The sequence below is a fragment of the Coregonus lavaretus genome (assembly GCF_964263955.1).
Source record: "Coregonus lavaretus genome assembly, chromosome: 15".
NCBI classification, from domain to species: Eukaryota; Metazoa; Chordata; class Actinopteri; order Salmoniformes; family Salmonidae; genus Coregonus; species Coregonus lavaretus.
This window is the reverse complement of record NC_140002.1, coordinates 4422388-4442176: the sequence shown is the minus strand read 5'-3', so window position 1 is coordinate 4442176 and position 19789 is coordinate 4422388. Positions and strand designations below refer to the sequence as shown.

The following is a 19789-nucleotide window of genomic DNA, read 5'->3' as shown; positions in this document are numbered from 1 at the left end:
AAACCACATAATGACATACAGCACGATATGAAAATCGAACCAGGTGTAAGTATTCAGATAACCTTGACGAAGCAAATCATTGACGACAGCAACAGGTTCAGTAATCATGTGACAGGTAATGGAATGGGACACACCCAAGGCATCGATAACGTCTTCACATGCACCTGCAGACTACCAGGAGAAGACGTTCTCCAGAGATGGTCAAGTTTGATAACCACAGAGGCAAGGCAATGCATTCCACACAAACATTTCAAGTGAGGAAATTCCAGCCTGCGCGCTGATGCCAAGTGCCCTGGTATGCTCCAAATCCAGTAGCCTGTGTGTGCCGGTTGGATTTGTTACAGTGCCCCTCCCTGCAGCATACATGGATATCCATCCAAATGAAGGCCCTTACCTTACAAGCCTGCTAGTCTTAAGGGTACAGGGGGGGGTTCAGTTATGAACATAGAAATAACCTTTTTCCCCTCCCGTTCAAAGTTGAGTGCAACGGTAATTCGTTTTATCAGTACTTCCATTGCATATTAATATTCTTCTTAACGGTCAGTGCCTCAGTCACAGGGTCAACTTATTAATACCACAAATCCTGTTCGAAAAGCACTTGACATGGCCGAAAGAGAAACCGGTGGAACTGAAGGCACTGCAAATATAAAAAAGGTACAACAAATCAGTTGCCCGTAAATTATAATTTAAAGTGAATTTTGGCTGGAATTGTGGTATATTCTCATCGTCGAATGGATTCCCAAAGGAGACAGATGCTACTCCAGTGCAGCGAGAATAATGAGTTCTCAGCCTATTGAAAACCGACATAGCCTACCAGGGGCCCAACCCTATACATTTTCACACAACCGAATTTCCGACCACCTGTGAGTACAGCTGCCCTAATTCACTGCGGAAAAACAAACAACAAAAATTCAAAATCACTGCCTTGTGATCACCTGCGTTTATTAGGATTTTTCCACAGATCTCTGCGTCTCACAAAATAAAACTTTAATTAGAAGAAATAGGGCTAGAGGGTAAGTATAATTCCCTCCAGCAGCTGCTAATGCTGGTCGTAATTCTGCAGAACCATAAAGGAAAACTATCCCTGGCAGTTTGACCCTTCCTCACCCGGGACTAACACACTAGACACTACCCAATCAAATGGAGCCAAGGAGTTGATCAGAGCATTCCTTCTTGATCAGGGATGGGCAACTTTGATGGGTCTGCGTATCCACATCCATACCCACACATGCAGTCAGTCAGCGTTTTGGGGGCCCTAAGTGAAATTGTTGGGGGCCCCCCATCACCTTCCGAGCAAAACATTTTATCTACCCACTCTCTTCGCTGTCAATACTGTTGTTGTTTTTTAGTTGATTTCCTGCAATTCTACACATTTTGCCAAAGGGCGGAGACAAATGTTTGCAGTTTTTAATATGATATCTGATGATCAATGGGGGCACCTCAGTCGGTATTTCGTCCGATAGTCTAGTGGCCAGCTAACTTACCAATAAAAAAATTAATAAAAAAAACCTGCTGATATGGGCTAATTGAGTGGCTGTCAGTGACTGACATAAGAGAGAAAAATGCTGATGAACAACCAAATTTCGACAATTGCAACTTGTGTATTCTACTACTCTAACTCTCAACAGTAAGTTGAGACCGACTGAATTCCCCCCCAAAAAAGGAAATTGACCCGGCCCGCGGACCGCCAGTTGCCCATCCCTGTTCTAGATCAACAGAATCTTCACACAGACTTCGAAAACTGCACATGGTGGCATCTGTGTAAAGGGAAGGTTTGAAATTATTATGTTTTAGTTAAATATTTTATCCATTTGGGCTTCTTGTGGTCAATTTGCAGTTACAAATTATTCGTAATTATGTTCTGGCCCTCTGACCATTCCCTCAAGAACAAAATTGGCCCGCGGCTGAATCTAGTTGATGATCCCTGGTCTATAGGTTAATTCGCACAATTTAGAGGAAATAAATTGGTGTTAGGCTTGGGCGGCATACCGGGCTATTTGGAAATAGCCACGGGATGGTTTTTCAATACCGTCAAAACTATTCAACGTTTTTTATTTTGTATTATTTGAAAATGTGTAGGTACATTATTTTACATTATGAAGCTTTCTGTAGTTCTTCAGAACATTTGAGCCAGTCTCGGGCTGATCCCATTTAGTCACTGGTCGATAGGCTGTTGGCAAGATTTCTTTAGTCGAGCAGTAGCGATTATTTATTTTTTAAATCATGGTGCACAAGACACCTGTCTGATTTGTGCCCGTCTCAGTGGACTAATCCATTGCGGAGGCCACGGTGATGGCACAGTCCATCACTCGAACACATGATAATGAAATTGTATATGGTTATCTGACCTCAACCCAATTGAGATGGTTTGGGATGAGTTGGACCGCAGAGTGAAGGAAAAGCAGCCAACAAGTGCTCAGCATATGTGGGAAATCCTTCAAGACTGTTGGAAAAGCATTCCAGGTGACTACCTCATGAAGCTGGTTGAGAGAATGCCAAGAGCATTCAAAGCTGTCATCAAGGGTGGCTACTTTGAAGAATCTCAAAAATAAAATATATTTTGATTTGTTTAACACTTTTTTGGTTACTACAAGTATGAAAAAAATATATAGGTATGCACTCACTAATTTGCTCTGGATAAGAGCGTCTGCTAAATGACTAAAATGTAAATGTAAAAAAATGTACATGATTCCATTTGTGTTATTTCATAGTTTTGATGTCTTCACTATTCTACAATGTAGAAAATAGTAAAAAATAAAGAAAAACCCTTGAATGAGTAGGTGTCCCCAAACCTTTGACTGGTACTGTGTATGTAAAGAAAGAAGACAGATGTTGCTTCTGTTGCCTGTTTAAATGTGTTTGTTTAATAGCCTACTGACTCCGTGAGCACCATGCCTAGGCTGTAATCTTAAAAAATACGTTAGAACAGACTGGTATTACTTATAATTTATTTAGCGTTGTTTACCACTGTTCCAAAAAAGCAGAAAAATAAATATTGTAATCTAACAGCACCTGTTTGTCACATATAATACGTACGCAGTTTGCGCTCCTATACCTTAATTTTTCTTGATCTACATGGAATTGTTATTACAATTATTATGATCATCATAATAATAATAATTAATGTCGTTATCATTAGTAGGCTTTGTATAGTAGCCTTGTTTAACCACCATCGAGCTGTAGGCCTAAGAGCGCGTCCTGTTTAGTCTTAATACCGTAACTTAAATTAGGCCTATATTTCAATATACTGTATCAATCAATCATTAATTAGTTCATGCCGTCACACAGCATAGGAGACATTCATGCTTTGAATTGCAACCAAGCATTTCAGTTTTACAAATAAATAACAAAAAGGGAACTTTGAATAATTAGCTTAAACAATAAATAAACTGCAATTCAGGAATGCATGCAACTGTTTTTAGTCTGCTGTAATAAAGATGTTATATACTCTTTTTTATTTATTTATTAAGTGATCTTTACACTGTTCCAAATGTCATTAAAATATATAATATATATATTGTAATCTATCAGCAACTGTTTGGCACACATAACACGCAACGCTTGCACCTATACCCTCCTTTTTCTTGATCTCCAGTAGTTTCCATAACTAAGTCAAATGTTTTCCACAGATCTGACTTCCCCTTCCCCGAGCAACCAGTAAACATTCGCACGTTTCCAGTTTCTTTTTCGCATCCTCCTCATCCATTTTGCTGTCGACATTACTGTGTTTGGAGTTTGATATAACCAATTTATTGATGCGATTATGATAGACTTTGTCAGGCCCTATTGGTCTCATGCATGCAATGCTTACATGTTTCACGTAAAGACAGCAAGAGTTGAGGGAATAGGGAATGTTTTTTTGTAAACAAATTAGGGATTTCGGTAACAGAAATCTTCAGTCAAACTAAATGACTGAAATGCTGTTGCAGCTTCAGCACGGACAGCGCAATAAACACTTGCTGTGCTGTGGTGCCTTTTCACTGCAGTAGGGAGGAGAGCGAGACAAGGTGAGCTAGCCACACAGGTACTCACTGTCATTTATTTTTAACACAGTGTGACCATTGGGCTCAGTCATTTGTGTGTCTTAATTATTTAAAATCAGACAGTGTGCTTAAAGCATCAGACAAGCTCAGTGCATACAGTGCATTCGGAGAGTATTCAGACCCCTTGACCTTTTCCACATTTTGTTACATTACAGCCTTATTCTAAAACGGGTTAAACTGCTTTTTCCCCCCATCAATCTACACACAATAACCCATAATGACAAAGCAAAACAGATTTTAGAAATTTTTGCAAAAAAATAAAATAATAACACGGAAATATCACAGTTACACACGTATTCAGACCCTTTACTCAGTTCTTTGTGGAAGCACCTTTGGCAGTGATTACAGCCTCGAGTATGACGCTACAAGCTTAGCACATCTGTATTTGGGGAGTTTCTCCCATTCTTCTCTGCAGATCCTCTCAAGCTCTGTCAGGTTGAATGGGGAGCGTCGCTGAACAGCTATTTTCAGGTCTCTCCAGAGATGTTCGATCGGGTTCAAGTCCGGGCTCTGGCTGGGCCACTCAAGGACATTCCGAGACTTGTCCCGAAGCCACTCCTGCGTTGTGTTGGCTGTGTGCTTAGGGTCGTTGTCCTGTTAGAAGCTGAACCTTTTCCCCAGTCTGAGGTCCTGAGCGCTCTGGAGCAGGTTTTCATCAAGGACCTTTCTGTACTTTGCTCCGTTCATCTTTCCCTCGATCCTGACTAGTCTCCCAGTCCCTGCCGCTGAAAAACATCCCCACAGCATGATTCTGCCACCACGCTTCACAGTAGGGATGGTGCTATGTTTCCTCCAGACGTGATGCTTGGCATTCAGGCCAAATAGTTCAATTTTGGTTTCATTAGACCAGAGAATCTTGTTTCTCATGGTCAGAGTCCTTTAGGTGACTTTTAGCAAAATCCAAGCGGGCTGTCATGTGCCTTTTACTGAGGAGTGGCTTCCGTCTGGCCACTACCATAAAGGCCTGATTGGCGGAGTGCTGCAGAGATGGTTGTCCTTCTGGAAGGTTCTCCCACCTCCACAGAGGAACTCTGGAGCTCTGTCAGTGACAATTAGGTTAAGACCAAGGCCCTTCTCCCCCGATTGCGCAGTTTGGCCGGGCAGCCAGCTCTAGGAAGCGTATTGGTGGTTCCAAACTTCTTCCATTTAAGAATGATAGAGGCCACTCTCTTCTTGGAGACATCAATGCTGCAGAATTTTTTTGGCACCCTTCCCCAGATCTGTGCCTCGTCACAATTCTGGTCTCAGAGCTCTACGCACAATTCCTTCGACCTCATGGGTAGGTTTTTGCTATCACATGTACTGTGAACTGTGGGACCTTATATAGACAGGTGTGTGCCTTTCCAAATCATGTCCAACCAATGAATTTACCACAGGTGGACTCCAATCAAGTTGTAGAAACATCAAGGATGATCAATGGAAACAGGATGCACCGGAGCTCAATTTCGAGTCTCATAGCAAAGGGTTTTTATACTTATGTAAATAAGGTATGTTTTTTTATTTGTAATACATTTTCAAAAATGTCTAAAAACCTGTTTTCGCTTTGTTATTATGGGGTATTGTGTGTAGATTGATGAGGGAAAAAAATAATTTAATCCATTTTAGAATAAAGTCAAAACACATAGGGTGTCTGTCTATATATGGAAAAATGTTTAAACATTGACCAATTGATTGGTAGAAAGAACAGGACGACTCTGGGTTGACCAAGATTTTATTTAAAGTCGGGGACAGCCCTAAGCCAGTCGTGTTGGTCTGTAAATAGCACAGTCCAGCTGTGTATTTGGTTTAACTTCTTAGTTATCTAAGTAAGTGGCTGAATTAATAAGGAGACATGGCATCATATAGTGTTAGTCAAAGCCCGTTGGATGAGTTCTGTCCAGCTGCCACTGCTATCTTGATTTCCTTGCATTTTTTCTCCTCTCTGTTCTCGGTCCCTCAAGTCTGCTCCTCCCCCCGTTCTCCGAGAAGAGCAGGCAGGCCCGTTGCCCTAGCGACTCCACAAAGACACAGGGTGTACATATGCTGCTCCAGAGCCAGTAATGTTCTTCCTTCAGACAAGCATGTGTCAAAACTTTGTTCAATTGCACAATGTCTCTCGTTCACATTCGCTTGTAAAATGTCCAACCTCAACAAAAATTACATTCGGTAGCTACTACCTATAATTTGTATAACTTCATGAGCCGGATTGCAGTCTTTGCAATTAGTTTATTTTGGTGTGCGCTTGTTAGCATATTTAGCTAGCAGCCTCTATGGAAATTCGCCAGTACCTGTGCTAATTTAGTTAGCATTCTGGTAATAGACGCCCATTGGGCATTTTTTGCATTTTTAGCGCCCGTTATTTACTAAGACCGTAAATCCAGGGATTGGGCAGTATGAGGATATGGAAATCTAGATACCGCCCAACCATAATTGCCATGCGTATTTTTGTTAGTCATCATGCATCTTATTTATCCAACACAACTATCACACTTGTAACAATTGTAAATGCAAATCGCGTTAAAAACAGTTGATGGCCACAATTAAAAAAAGAGCTAATATTTTTATTTCTCAACTGGTAATTGAAGCACGCCTCCCAGTTGCCATTCAAGTGCAGGCAGGCATTCAGCACGTCACCCACCACTTTACAATGTGAGCTGGAGGCAGTATTCATTTTTTAAACAAAAAATCTTTGAAACCTTAATCTTTTACTTCATATGATGAGACATGTCTTACCTTGCTTCAAAGTAGCCTAGGCAAAATCCAACCATAGAAACGTGGAGGCAATTATTTTATAAAAATACTTCCTCATATGCCATTTCTCTCCTGTTCCATTGGTTTTCATACCAACTTTCTTTTGATGTCCAGATGCCAAAAGGCCCAATAGTTGCATCTTCAGATTCCCCCTCTTTCTAACTGAAAAGTTAATCTCTGTCACATATGGAACCGCTCGCATCAGGTGCACTGTTTAGAATGGTGTTTTCCTCTAATAGAATTTTGGAAAACGTTAGAAAATTACTTTTTATTGGCTGCTTCATTACAGGAGTTGCATGGTTTGTTAAAATGAATTACCATAATCTAAATGTGATTTCTGTCATTCTGAGCACAGTGGGTGGACGCCCTAATGGGCTATGCATATGGGTCAGGTAGATTTCTCAAATGGACGGTAAATTTAAAATCTTCCTGGTCACGTTGTCCAGCACCACGGAAAGAAACCCTGTTTACTACATTACAGAAATTACAAGAATCTATATTTTATGACTTGGTCTATAGGCCTATGTTCTTTTGATAATGCCACTGTGAATAGATGGTATTGAAATGTCATGGAAAGTTAATGAAGAAAGGAAAGCTGACACAATATTGTCAATCCATCTTTCATACTTTCTCAAACTCAGACTTTTTAAATAAATGTTTTTATTAAAACACACCCACTCAGAAGCTTTTCATCTAGAAGAATGCAATATTATGCCTAATCATTCATTTCAGTCCAAAAAAGGATGTACTAATCCCCAAGTTGCCCCTTTAAAAAAAACAATTGTAGGCTATTCGAAAATCACATTGGAGATAGGTCAAATGTCTGAGAAGTCATTAAGAAAAATGTATTGACCCCAACTGTGTCTTGCTTAACATATTGCGAAATTATCAACAGTTTATGTAGAAATTCCTTTCGATAGTAAAGCCTGTTGCAGCACTGTACTCCCTATGAACTCAAGAGAATATGCCCATCTCCAAACATTTCACTGAGAATCAAATACTGTATGTTAGCTTAGGACAAAACCCAATATTTAAGTAGATATAACGAGAGGTTTATATCTTAGAGCAGGGGTTCTTAAACTTGTTCAGCCTGGGACCCAAATTAGAAATTATGTTTGTTCCTGGGATCCATGCTTATTAAAACATGCAACCATACGTAAATATCAGTACATTTCATTGCCCGTATGCCTAAAACAAATGCAATATAGACAAAAACTAATAATGAAATATCCATACAAATATAAAATGTTATTTTCCCCATTAAAAACACAGGTTGTAACTGTTACTGTTAAAATACAATCCAAATAATTTTTACTCTGAACTAAAATGAACTGTTTGACCAAATCACACAGATGTAGACCAGAAAACACAAACAGTCCTAATGCGAGGTGTGTGTGGCTGGTTGAAGTTTAACAAGCATGTCTATTCTGGGCTCAGTGTGACAGTGCAACCCTGAGATCATGCTCAGCATTGAGTCGGTTTCTGTACTTGTTTTTTTAAGTATGCCAGAGTTGAGAACACTGACTCGCATAGGTATGTGGTGCCAAACTGGATTAGAAAGTCTACTGCTTTCACAGTCAGGCAGGAGACCGCTTCCTGCTGTAGATAAGCAACCCAGAACTGTGTGAGTGCGTTTGCCTCAAAAAGCATCTGGCTTCAATCAGTTTATTCCAGTTCAGAATAAAAAGTATGATTTGTATTTTAAACAGCAACAGTTCTAAGCTATACTTGTTTTCAACAATAATTTCTACAGTAAGACGTACAAGAGGCCTGATAATTTTTCATCTTCATATGTACTGTTAGGGTTGCACTATCAGTAGCTAGCTTGCTTTGGCTAACGTTAGCTAGCTAGCTATTAGCTGTGTACAAGGGGATTGTTTGAAAGAGAAACTCAGATCCACTACTATGAGATAGTACTCCCTTATTACTGCTTATCATCACCTGTTATAAAATGACAACAATGCCTTGCTAGCTGACCTTTCCACTGCTGAAGCACTGTTTCCTGAAGCATTCTGCCCTATTCTGAAAGAACTCCCTGGGTTTACCGTCATGCTGTGTATATTTGGTCAGGACGTGTCATTTTAATTTGTTCGTTTTGAGAGACTCATTACTAAACACTTAACCGCACAAAACACATTGTGGGCGCTCCTCATTATTTCTCAAAGTCTGTATGAAACCAAGAGAGAGAGAAACTCATCGCGTTTCATGACGATTGAGCGCAGTCAGAACTTGTGGCTAGCTTGAGTACATTTAATGACAGCAGTGAGTGATGGCGAGTGGGAATGACAAGTTAGTTGCTGACAGAGCATCATCTGCTGCTGAACAACAGCGCTGCAGCATTGTGGGTCGCAGACTGATCTTCAAGAAAACTGCAGAGAAAAATATCTGGTAAACCGAGAAGCACACAGGCATCTCCCTCCCACTCGCGCAGCTGCCAAACTGAGCAGAGACATCGCTGCTATGCAGAGAGCGCACTGAACAGAGAGCGCAGTTGCACTTGGCCAAATCAATTCCAGTTATTAATGAAATAATTATACATTTACGCTGACCGGTTGCGACCCACCCATTAACAGGTCTGCGACCCATACTTTAAGAAAAGCTGTCTTAAGAGATATTCTGAGAAACGTACCATGAGCCCTCACATTGTGACCTTGGATGAGCGCGTTATGCATGGGGGGGGGGGGACAGCAAGTCAAAACTCCAATTGTGTCCATTTTAATCTCTGAAAGAGCAGCAGCTTGAGCAAACACAGCAGGGGGGCCGGGCTAAATACATACTTGTTTGCTCAAGTGCTTACTGACCAATGACATATTACCCTTTTAATTCTAGCCTCTGCTGTTGTATATAGTCAATACATTTCATGAACCCGCACATTTGCAGTTATGTACTGTCGCATCCTTCCTCCCACCAGTATCAATGCTCGTGATGCACAGTGAAAGCCAATTTATGCTTGATCCGAAAATGTGGTCGGAGGCCTCGTATCAAATCAAAATCAAAATCTAATTTTATTTGTCACGTACACGTATTTAGCAGATGTTATTGCGGGTGTAGCGAAATGCTTGTGTTTCTAGCTCCGACATTACTTGTTAGATATTACTGCACTATCTAACAATTTCACAACATATACCCAATACACACAAATCTAAGTAAGGAATGGAATTTAAGAATATATACATATATGGACAAGCAATGACTGAGCGGCACGGACTAAGATACAGTATAATATTATAGAATACAGTATATTCCTGAGTGGCGCAGTGGTCTAAGGCACTGCATCGCAGTGCTAACTGTGCCTCTAGAGATCCTGGTTCGAATCCAGGCTCTGTCGCAGCCGGCCGTGACCGGGAGACTCATGGGCGGCGCACAATTGGCCCAGCGTCGTCCAGGGTAGGGGAGGGAATGGCCGGCAGGGATGTAGCTCAGTTGATAGAGCATGGCGTTTGCAACGCCAGGGTTGTGGGTTTGATTCCCACGGGGGCCAGTATTAAAAAAATAAAATAAATGTATTCACTAACTGTAGGTCGCTCTGGATAAGAGCGTCTGCTAAATGACTAAAATGTAAATGTATATACATATGAGATGAGCAATGCAAGATATGTAAACATTAAGAAATGGAACAATAGTCACTTTAATAAAGTGGCCAGTGATTCAATAGGCAGCAGCAGCCTCTAATGTACTAGTGATGGCTATTTAACAGTCTGATGGCCTTGAGATAGAAGCTGTTTTTCAATCTCTTTGTCCCAGCTTTGATGCACCTGTACTGACCTCGCCTTCTGGATGATAGCGGGGTGAACAGGCAGTGGCTCGGGTGGTTGATCTTTTTGGCTTTCCTGCGACATCGGGTGCTGTAGGTTTCCTGGAGGGCGGGTAGTTTGCGTCCGGTAATGTGTTCGGCAGACCGCACCACCCTCTGGAGAGACCTGCGGTAGCGGGCGGTGCAGTTGCCGTACCAGGTGGTGATACAGCCTGACAGGATGCTCTCAATTGTGCATCTGTAAAAGTTTGTGAGGGTTTTAGGTGCCAAGCCAAATTTATTCAGCCTCCTGAGGTTCAAGAGGCTCTGTTGCGCCTTCTTCACCACACGGTCTACGTGGGTGGACCATTTCAGTTTGTCAGTGATGTGTACGCCAAGGAACTTGAAGCGTTTCACCTTCTCCACTGTGGTCCTGTCGATGTGGATAGGGGGGTGCACCCTCTGCTTTTTCCTGAAGTCCACAATCATCTCCTTTGTTTTGTTAACGTTGAGTGAGAGGTTATTTTCCTGGCACCACACTCCCAGGCTGTCTCGTCATTGTTGGTAATCAAGCCTACTACTGTTGTGTCATCTGCAAACTTGATGATTGAGTTGGAGGCGTGCTTGGCCACACAGTCATGGGTGAACAGGGAGTACAGTAGTGGGCTGAGCACGCACCCTTGTGGGGCCCCAGTGTTGAGGATCGGAGTGGAGGTGTTGTTTCCTACATTCACCAACTGGGTGGGCCCGCCAGGAAGTCCAGGACCTAGTTGCACAGGGCGGGGTTCAGACCCAGGGCCTCGAGGATACTATGGTGTTGAATGCTGAGCTATAGTCAATAAACAGCATTCTTACATAGGTATTCCTCTTGTCCAGATGGGATAGGGCAGTGTGCAGTGTGATGGCGATTGCGTCGTCTGTGGATCTACTGGGGAGGTCAGCAAATTGAAGTGGGTCTAGGGTGGCAGGTAAGGTAGAGGTGATATGATCCTTGACTAGTCTCTCAAAGCACTTCATGATGACAGAGATGAGTGCTACGGGGCGATAGTCATTTAGTTCAGTTACCTTTGCTTTCTTGGGTACAGGAACAATGGAGGCCATCTTGAAGCATTTGCGGACAGCAGACTGGGATAGGGAGAGATTGAATATATCCGTAAACACACCAGCCAGCTGGTCTGCGCATGCTCCGAGGAAGCGGCTAGGGATGCCGTCTGGGAATGGCAGCCTTACGGGGGTTAACATGCTTAAATGTTAAACCCCTGAGGGTGTGACGCAATTGTGGAGCCTCCGGAGGCATGCAGAAGTCAAATCAAGCTCCGTACCGCTTCGTCGTGTGCCTCTCAAATTTTGTAACAATGTGGAGGGCTCCGTATAGCTCCGCATTGACATGATTGGTGACGGTAGGTGGGGGCGGGAGGTCCTGTATAAACACAAACTCAATTCCTTGACAACAGCTCTGCTCATACCCTGACTTCCGCAGAGGCCGTATCACCGTAAATGCTGTAGGGCCACTGCAGATGACGGATTGACCATGCAGGACCTTTAAGAGTAGCCAAAGGCCAAGGATTCAAATTCTGGGTGGAGCAAGGAGGACTCGGAGGGGCGGATGTGTTTGTGCTGAAAAAAGGTCTGAGGCATCAAGGCAACACACCCAAGCAGATCTGTACATGTGGCCTCCCAGCTGACAACACACCCTGCCTACTCGACTCATTAACAAATGAGTGCATTTGCAATAGAGCAACGGCAGGCAACAAGTTCAGAGCTCGATGTGTGCCAGATCAATTCAGATTTGAGTCAGACGCTTTCCTTTTTATAATACACTAAGCAACAAAGCTGGGAATTGTGTGGAACTGAAACTAAATAATCTGTATGAAACTGACACGTGATAAATGCAGTGCACTAAACTGGTTAAGACAATTTCCATGGCTTACAAAGGCATCTCTAAAAGAACATTTCAGATTCAGGGACGTCGGATGTTCAAATGAAAATCTATCTATATTCCTAAAATCAATACTCATTCATAAATCATTAACCATTCATTAGTGCACAATAGCCTAAATTAAATCCATGGGTCATGAGTGACCTACCTGCTGAAGCTGACAGGAAAAGATGAGCTCGACATCCCTGATCCATCCCCGTATCCGTTGCCTCTGTTCCAGCTGTCACTGACCGAGGGCTGTGGGGGATACAGGCCAAAGACAGGCTTCTGATCCTGCTGTAGACTCACTGCTCCCGAGGTGTTTGCTCCGTAGTGGTAATTCGGCCCGATCATGGAGCCAACAGAGTTGTGGGTACCAGGCATGTCCAGGCTGGATAGCTGACAATAGCTCCGACGATCATTCTCTTGCTTGATGACCCCTGGGGTGCAAAGCTGGATGAAGGAGGTGTCAGCGTCCTCCTCCGTCTTGATGACAGGCATGGAGATGCCTGGCTCCAGAAGCTGCTGTTGCTGGTCCGCGCTGTCCACATTTGTACAGTTTCCCCCATTGCTACGGTCTATGGGCTTGGTTTCCATGTTGCCGTCCTCGAGCAGGGCATCCTCCACTGACAGGGAGGAAAGGAAAGCAGCCTCATCAGCCACGTAAAACTCATTCAGATCAGACAGAGAGCCAGGCAAGTCCAAATCCCGCAGAATGTCCAGCGTATTGTCGCCAAGGAGCCTCTCGTTGACATCCAAGTCCTTCTGTGACTGTCCAAAGCTGACTGACCCCATGTCAAGCCTGTCCTTATCCATGGGTGAGAAGTTCTCAGCTTTCAGAGAGAAAAGGTCATGAGGGCGTCCAAGTACAGAGCTTCCTGGGGTGTTGGATCGATTCAAATCTGCAATACTCGCCTCCAACAGAGCAAAGTTTTCAAACAGCTGTTGGTTCTGCTGCGGTTTCTGTGGCAGCTGCATTCTCAGGGCCTTCTCCATTACCTTCACTTCAGCCTCCTCTATATTGAGTCCCATGGAGGCTGTCCCTGGTGCGGAGAGCTCCCCCTGAGTCTTAGTGACATTCAGTCCGTTGGAGGAGTCTCTGGCTGGAGGCTGGGTTCTGGGGCCAGGCAGATGCATCAGGGAGGTTGATGTGGTGGACTTGGAACCGCCTGCTTCACCCGAGAAGCTTCCCTCTACACAGCTCTCAGAGAGTTTACCAAAAGCCAAGCCCTTGTCCTGGTTATTGCTGTGTTTCAGTCCACCTGGATCCATTTCTTGATCCTGCTTGACACAGAGGAATGCAAGCACTGGTTTAGAAAGTGCTTGTAATTCAATTCAAAACACCAACATTGAAAGATAACACATAACTTTGGTGTGCATTTGAGTTATGTCTGAATTGAAATGGGTACTGTGTTATTTACAATGTTCCTATACAATGCAATAATTTCAATCTTTAAACGACAATATGATCACACCTCTCCTGGCTTCTACGTGACTGACACAATATGACAGCAACTGTAAACATGTCGTCCCGCACGAATGATGCAGCGTCCCCCTTTGGCCAATTGAGATATCATGTGACTAACAAATTTCATTTGATGTGTGTGACCAAGATTATCCATTATCTTGACTAGATACTCAAGTGGCCACTAACAATTAAAATAAATGTCTTCAAAAATGAAAGGCAGGAGGCAAGATCAGGTGGGACCATTCTAGCCAATGAGAGGGCAGATACGCATGTGAACAACAGGCACAACTCTGGAAATAAAGTGCACAACTCCGATTTTAAGCGATATAAACACCTCCTGCTGGAGAAGAAAGATTTTGGGCCCAGTTATCCCTCTCGCTTCGCCTCTTCCTTTCTGGCGTGAATCACAAATGTCAGTTAATTACTATAGCTCCCACCTTGGGCCAATCACTGTCATTTTGTTAATGCCAGATCTATGGCAAGATGCATTGTTCACCCAAGTTTCCTCAAAATCGGGCAAGCACTATCAGATATCGCGTGACTAACATATGAAAGGACGGACAGAGACCGATCCACAGTCCCATCCTCGATTTAATAGTGGGGGACAATACTGCAATGTTGTAGCTACATTGGTTTAACTGTCATGATGGCTACCAATAAACTAGTAAAAAATACCTCCTTAAAACAGAGGTGTAGGCTATAAAGTAGACCTTTGAGTGTTAACCTTAATACGGTATGGTGATAAACAGAAAGTCACCCTGAGGGATTCTCAACTGTGCAGATTGGAAGCATGCCAAGTGCAAGTCTTCAGACAGGCATTCCCAGGCCTAGCTTGTATTTTAAGAAGGAAGGACCCTTTACTAGAATGCATAACTTTGCATTTAAGCTAGTTGAAGGTCATGCTAACATTGCAGCATTTGCTAAATGCTTTTTTCTGTACCCATTGAAAATATCAGACATAATGCTATTTCTTCCATAACGTTGCTGTGACTGTAACAAGCTAACTGATACATTAGGCCTATTCACTATGTTTATTAAAGAATGGTTATTATTTTTCTTAGGCAGGTCACTCTGAACACTCAATCTTACTTTAAGCAGGAAGCCTAGCGGTTAAGAGTGTTGGGCCAGTAACCGAAAGGTCGCTGGTACAAATCCCAGAGCCGGCAAGGTGAAGAAGTTGTGGTCCTCTGTAGCTCAGCTGGTAGAGCACGGCGCTTGTAACGCCAAGGTAGTGGGTTCGATCCCCGGGACCACCCATACACAAAAATGTATGCACGCATGACTGTAAGTCGCTTTGGATAAAAGCGTCTGCTAAATGGCATATTATTATATTATTATAAGAAAATATATATATCTGCCGTTTTGCCCTTGAGCAAGGCAGTTATCCCTCAACAACAACTGCTCCCTGGGCGACGATGACATGGATGTCGATTAAGGCAGCCCACGCACCTCTCTGATTCAGAGGGGTTCGGTTAAATGCGGAAGACATTTCGGTTGAATTAATGTATTCAGTTAGGTATCCCCTTTCTCTTTCTTGTTGGTTGGATAGCTGACTCAGAATGTTGTTGCTGCTTTGTGTCAGTTAGGCTCTACATATACAGTGCCCTCCGTAATTATTGGGACAGTGAAGCATTTTCTTTTCTTTTGGCTCTATTCTCCAAAGGTTTGGATTTGAAATCAAACAATGACTATGAGGTTAAAGTGCACACTGTCAGCTATTATTTGAGGGAAATTTCATCCATATCCAGCTAACTGTTTTTTGTACATAGTGTCCCCAGTTTAGGTGACCAAGATTATTGGGATAAATTCCCTTATATGTGTATTAAAGTAGTCAAAAGTTAAGTATTTGGTCCCATATTCATAGCACGCAATGACTTCACCAAGCTTGTAACGCCACAAATTCTTTGGGCGCATTTGCTGTTTATTTTGGTTGTGTTTCAGATTATTTTGTGCCCAATAAAAATGTATTGTAAATAATGTAGTGTGTCATTTTTATTGCAAATAAGAATATGTTTCTAAACACTTCTACATTAGTGAAGGATGCTACAATGAGTACGGATAATCCTGAATGAATCATGAATAATGATGAGTGGGAAAGTTAGACGCACAAATATCATACCCCCAAGACATGCTAACCTCTCACCAGTACAATAACAGGAGGTTAGCATTTCTCTGGGGTATGATATTTGTGTTTCTAACTTTCTCATTCATCATTATTCACGATTCATTCAGTATTATTCGTAATCATGGTAGCATCCACATTAACATAGAAGTGTTTAGAATCCTACACTGCCGGTCAAAAGTATTAGAACACCTACTCATTCAAGGGTTTTACCTTTATTTTTACTATTTTCTGCATTGTAGAATAATAGTGAAGACATCAAAACTATGAAATAATACATATAGAATCATGTTGTAACCAAAAAAAGTGTTAAACCAATCAAAATATATTTTAGGTTTTAGATTCTTCAAAAGTAGCCACCCTTTGCCTTGATAACAGCTTTGCACACTCTTGGCACTCTCTCAACCAGCTTCATGAGGTAGTCACCTGGAATGCATTTCAATTAACAGGTGTGCCTTCTTAAAAGTTAATTTGTCTAATTTCTTTCCTTCTTAATGCGTTTGAGACAATCAGTTGTGATGTGACAAGGTATTCAGAAGATAGCCCTATTTGGTAAAATACCAAGTCCATATTATGGCAAGAACCGCTCAAATAAGCAAAGAGAAACGACAGTCCATCATTAGCCTTTTTTGGTTCCATGTGTGTTATTTCATAGTTTTGATGTCTTCACTATTATTCTACAATGTAGAAAATAGTAAAAATAAAGAAAGACCCTTGAATGAGTAGGTGTTCTAAAACCGGTAGTGTATTTATTCTTATTTACAATAAAAGTGACTCCAAAAAGACAATACATCATTTACCATTCATTTCTAATTGGGCATAACATAATCTGAAACACAACCAAAACAAACAGCAAATGCATCCAACAAAGTTGTAGTCACAAGATTGATGTTGTCATTGCGAGCTATGAATATGAGACCAAATATTAAACTTTTTAATACTTTAATACACATTTAAGTGAATTTGTCCCAATACTTTTGGTCCCCTAAAATGTGAGGACTATGTCCAAAAAGTGATATATAATTTCTAAACGGTTCACCCGATATGGATGAAAATACTCTCAAATTAAAGATGACAGTCTGCACTTTAACCTGGCAGTCATTGTTTGATTTCAACTCAAAACCTTTGGAGTATAGAGCCAAATAAAGAACAAATGCTTCACTGTCCCAATAATTACGGAGGGCATTATCTATACATAACAGCAAGTCTGTTGTTCTTTGGTTTTGATGTGCGCTCATTTTAATGTTTATATTTAATCTGAAAACGTTACCTTAAATATGCATCGTCGTTCAGTTCATTATTTTTCTACCAATGGCACATCATATCCTATGTCCATAGCCGTTATTCTTGATTGATCTTAGAATCTCATATTCTACATCAAAACTAAAAACAGAATACATGTGTAATTTAGCTACAAATAAAATGGAGCGCTCTAGCTATATAACAGTTATCTGGCCGTCTGTGATTGGGCGCAACTACGGTATAACAGTAACGTCCAGTTTTACCAGCTAAATATAAAGCACCACAGTGGTGCAACCTGTTGGCTGCGACCGGCAATTGCATCAAACAGGAGAAAGTGATTATCAGAACTTAATTTAAAACAAAAGTATGTCTATTAAGCTTTGCTAGTATGGCTAATGAAATCAATGGGCTCAGGGGTCGACATGGTGATATAATGCTCTTGCAGTAATGAGTCGCCTAATTTTACACTGACATGGTGGGCGTCGAACTACAGAAGATTCAGCACAGGGATCACACTATATTACAACTAAACCATTGCACAATAAAATATATGCTAAGGTTATGATGTAACGTTATATACAGAATGTATGGCTGTAGCAGATGTAACTAGTTTGATAATCCAAGATAGCTGCAAAATACAAGAAATAAGACGCAAGCAAATGACACATACGATGACTAGAGGACATGACTAGCTAATGTTACCTGTATCAAAAATTGTTGTTTTCCAAGCTAGTTCATCTCCAGTTCGAGTTTGCTGGAATTCTGAGATCTCTGGTTTCCAGTCTTCACAGCCAATATTCCTCGTGCAACGTTAGCTGAATGGCTTGCTACTTTCCTCGCGAGACGAAAATATAGCGAACGTTTGCTGGTTAAAACGCCTTTACATAGCCATCTCGTGCGCTGTTATTCCCCTGATCACTTAACAATCTAGTAAATCTAAATATCTGGGGGTGTCCAAACGTAAAAAATTTAGCTGCCGTCAAGTTAGCCATGTACTGTATGTTTGCTAGCAATGCACCGAATTCAGCTTGCTAGCTAGATGTAATCAGACAGTAAACAAGAGAAAACATTAATTCGCTATAAATTCAAAAAGGATATCAGCATTGACAGTACCAGCAGCTTGCTATGATGCAGTACAATAACGTTAGAAGAATCATTGACCGTTACATAATATCATAGCTAACGTTAGCTACAGTAGTTACAGATTAGCTTGTGCACATTAGCAAGCTGAGGCCGGGCAGCTAGTTTGACACCACGGTAAACGCCCCTCTAAAGACAGACAGGACTGAACTCTAAAAATCTGTCAAAAACAAGGCTGCGCACGTCGGCCTGCCTATCGAATCAATTTAGAGATAACAAACTTATCAAGTAAACAAGCGAACTTAAAAATAAAAAACAGTTTTAAAAGTTTGTTCGATTACTTGCAACGTTACTTCGCTTTAGCAATTTTCGCCAAACTCGTCCACACAATGATGGCAGCTAGCTAACGTTACGTAACTACCTTTCAAAACGTTAACTTTCCTAACGTTTGTCAATAATTGCTAGTTATAACACACGACTGAGTGAGTAAAAAAACTATTAACATGAGACCACAACAAAGTATAAAATGTTATTTACGAATGACAACCCCATTGCAAAGACCGTGCCTAACCAACAAGTACGAAAAGAAAGTCGAAACTACAGCCAAACTGCAAGCGTGCCACTCAACTAAAATGCAAGGAAACTTTCTAGACGACGTCCACGACGCGCGCTCCACGCGACACTGCAGTATGTGGAGGTAGCTAACAGCTAGCTATCTAAATTAAACTAAAAGAACGCTGTCAAGAGACATTTCAGTTAGTCACAATTTTGTGAACTTCAAGCCAAAGCACGGCAAATTGTGCCTGGCGTGCAGAATTTCAATGGCGCAGCACAGTCCGTAGATAAGAGGGAAGAAGGGCACGTTGACTCTCTGGAAATAAACACATATGACAGCTGGATCTGGAACGCCGTTTCCCTTCTCTCTGCTCTCAGAAAAAGTATCTACATATCTGGAAAAATAATTATCCGATTCGGTGAAATGGAATTTCCGAAAAACGCGATGTCTTCATTAAAACATAATGTAATTGCGAGACTTCGAACCGCCCGTAAAAAAAAAACGGACTCATTTACTAAGAAGAAACATGCGCAGAGAGAGGCTTTCATGTATGCCAATGACTCGTAACGCTGAAGTGAAAAGCAGGCATCTTCGCGTCTATAAAGTAACAATAATCCTATTAATTATTATGTAGGTTGATGAATGCAATGACTGTCTTCCATTAATATTTCAACTTTTTAGCAGAACCTGTCTAGATTAGCCTAGTTATATAACAGAACAGTACATTTAACTATAAATATACAGTAACATGCTTGATAGGTACAGGTTTGTATGGATGAGTTTAGACAGGCAGCCCAATTATTACATTTTTTTCACTAATTTGTCTTTTGACCAATCAGATCAGCTCTGAAAAATATCTAATGTAAAAATATCTGATGTGATTGTTCAAAAGACCAA

The 19789-nt window shown here is 41.6% G+C and overlaps 1 protein-coding gene across 4 annotated transcripts in view; it reads right to left on the bottom strand.

Annotated features, from left to right (window-relative positions):
• Positions 1-19424, bottom strand: part of LOC311142732 (glucocorticoid receptor) — a 109594-nt gene extending 90170 nt beyond the window's left edge. For 2 of the 4 annotated variants that reach the window (XM_084178390.1, XM_084178393.1), the window contains exons 1-2: positions 17959-19396; positions 12594-13705 (exon numbers count right to left, since the gene is read on the bottom strand). In XM_084178390.1, the coding sequence (XP_084034516.1) occupies positions 12594-13696 (1103 nt within the window). In that variant the 5' untranslated portion in view covers positions 13697-13705; positions 17959-19396. Of the gene's footprint in view, positions 1-12593; positions 13709-17284; positions 17398-17958 lie in introns of all 4 variants that reach the window. The other 2 variants (XM_084178392.1, XM_084178391.1) reach the window with 2 other exon arrangements.
• Positions 19425-19789: the final 365 nt, after the last annotated feature.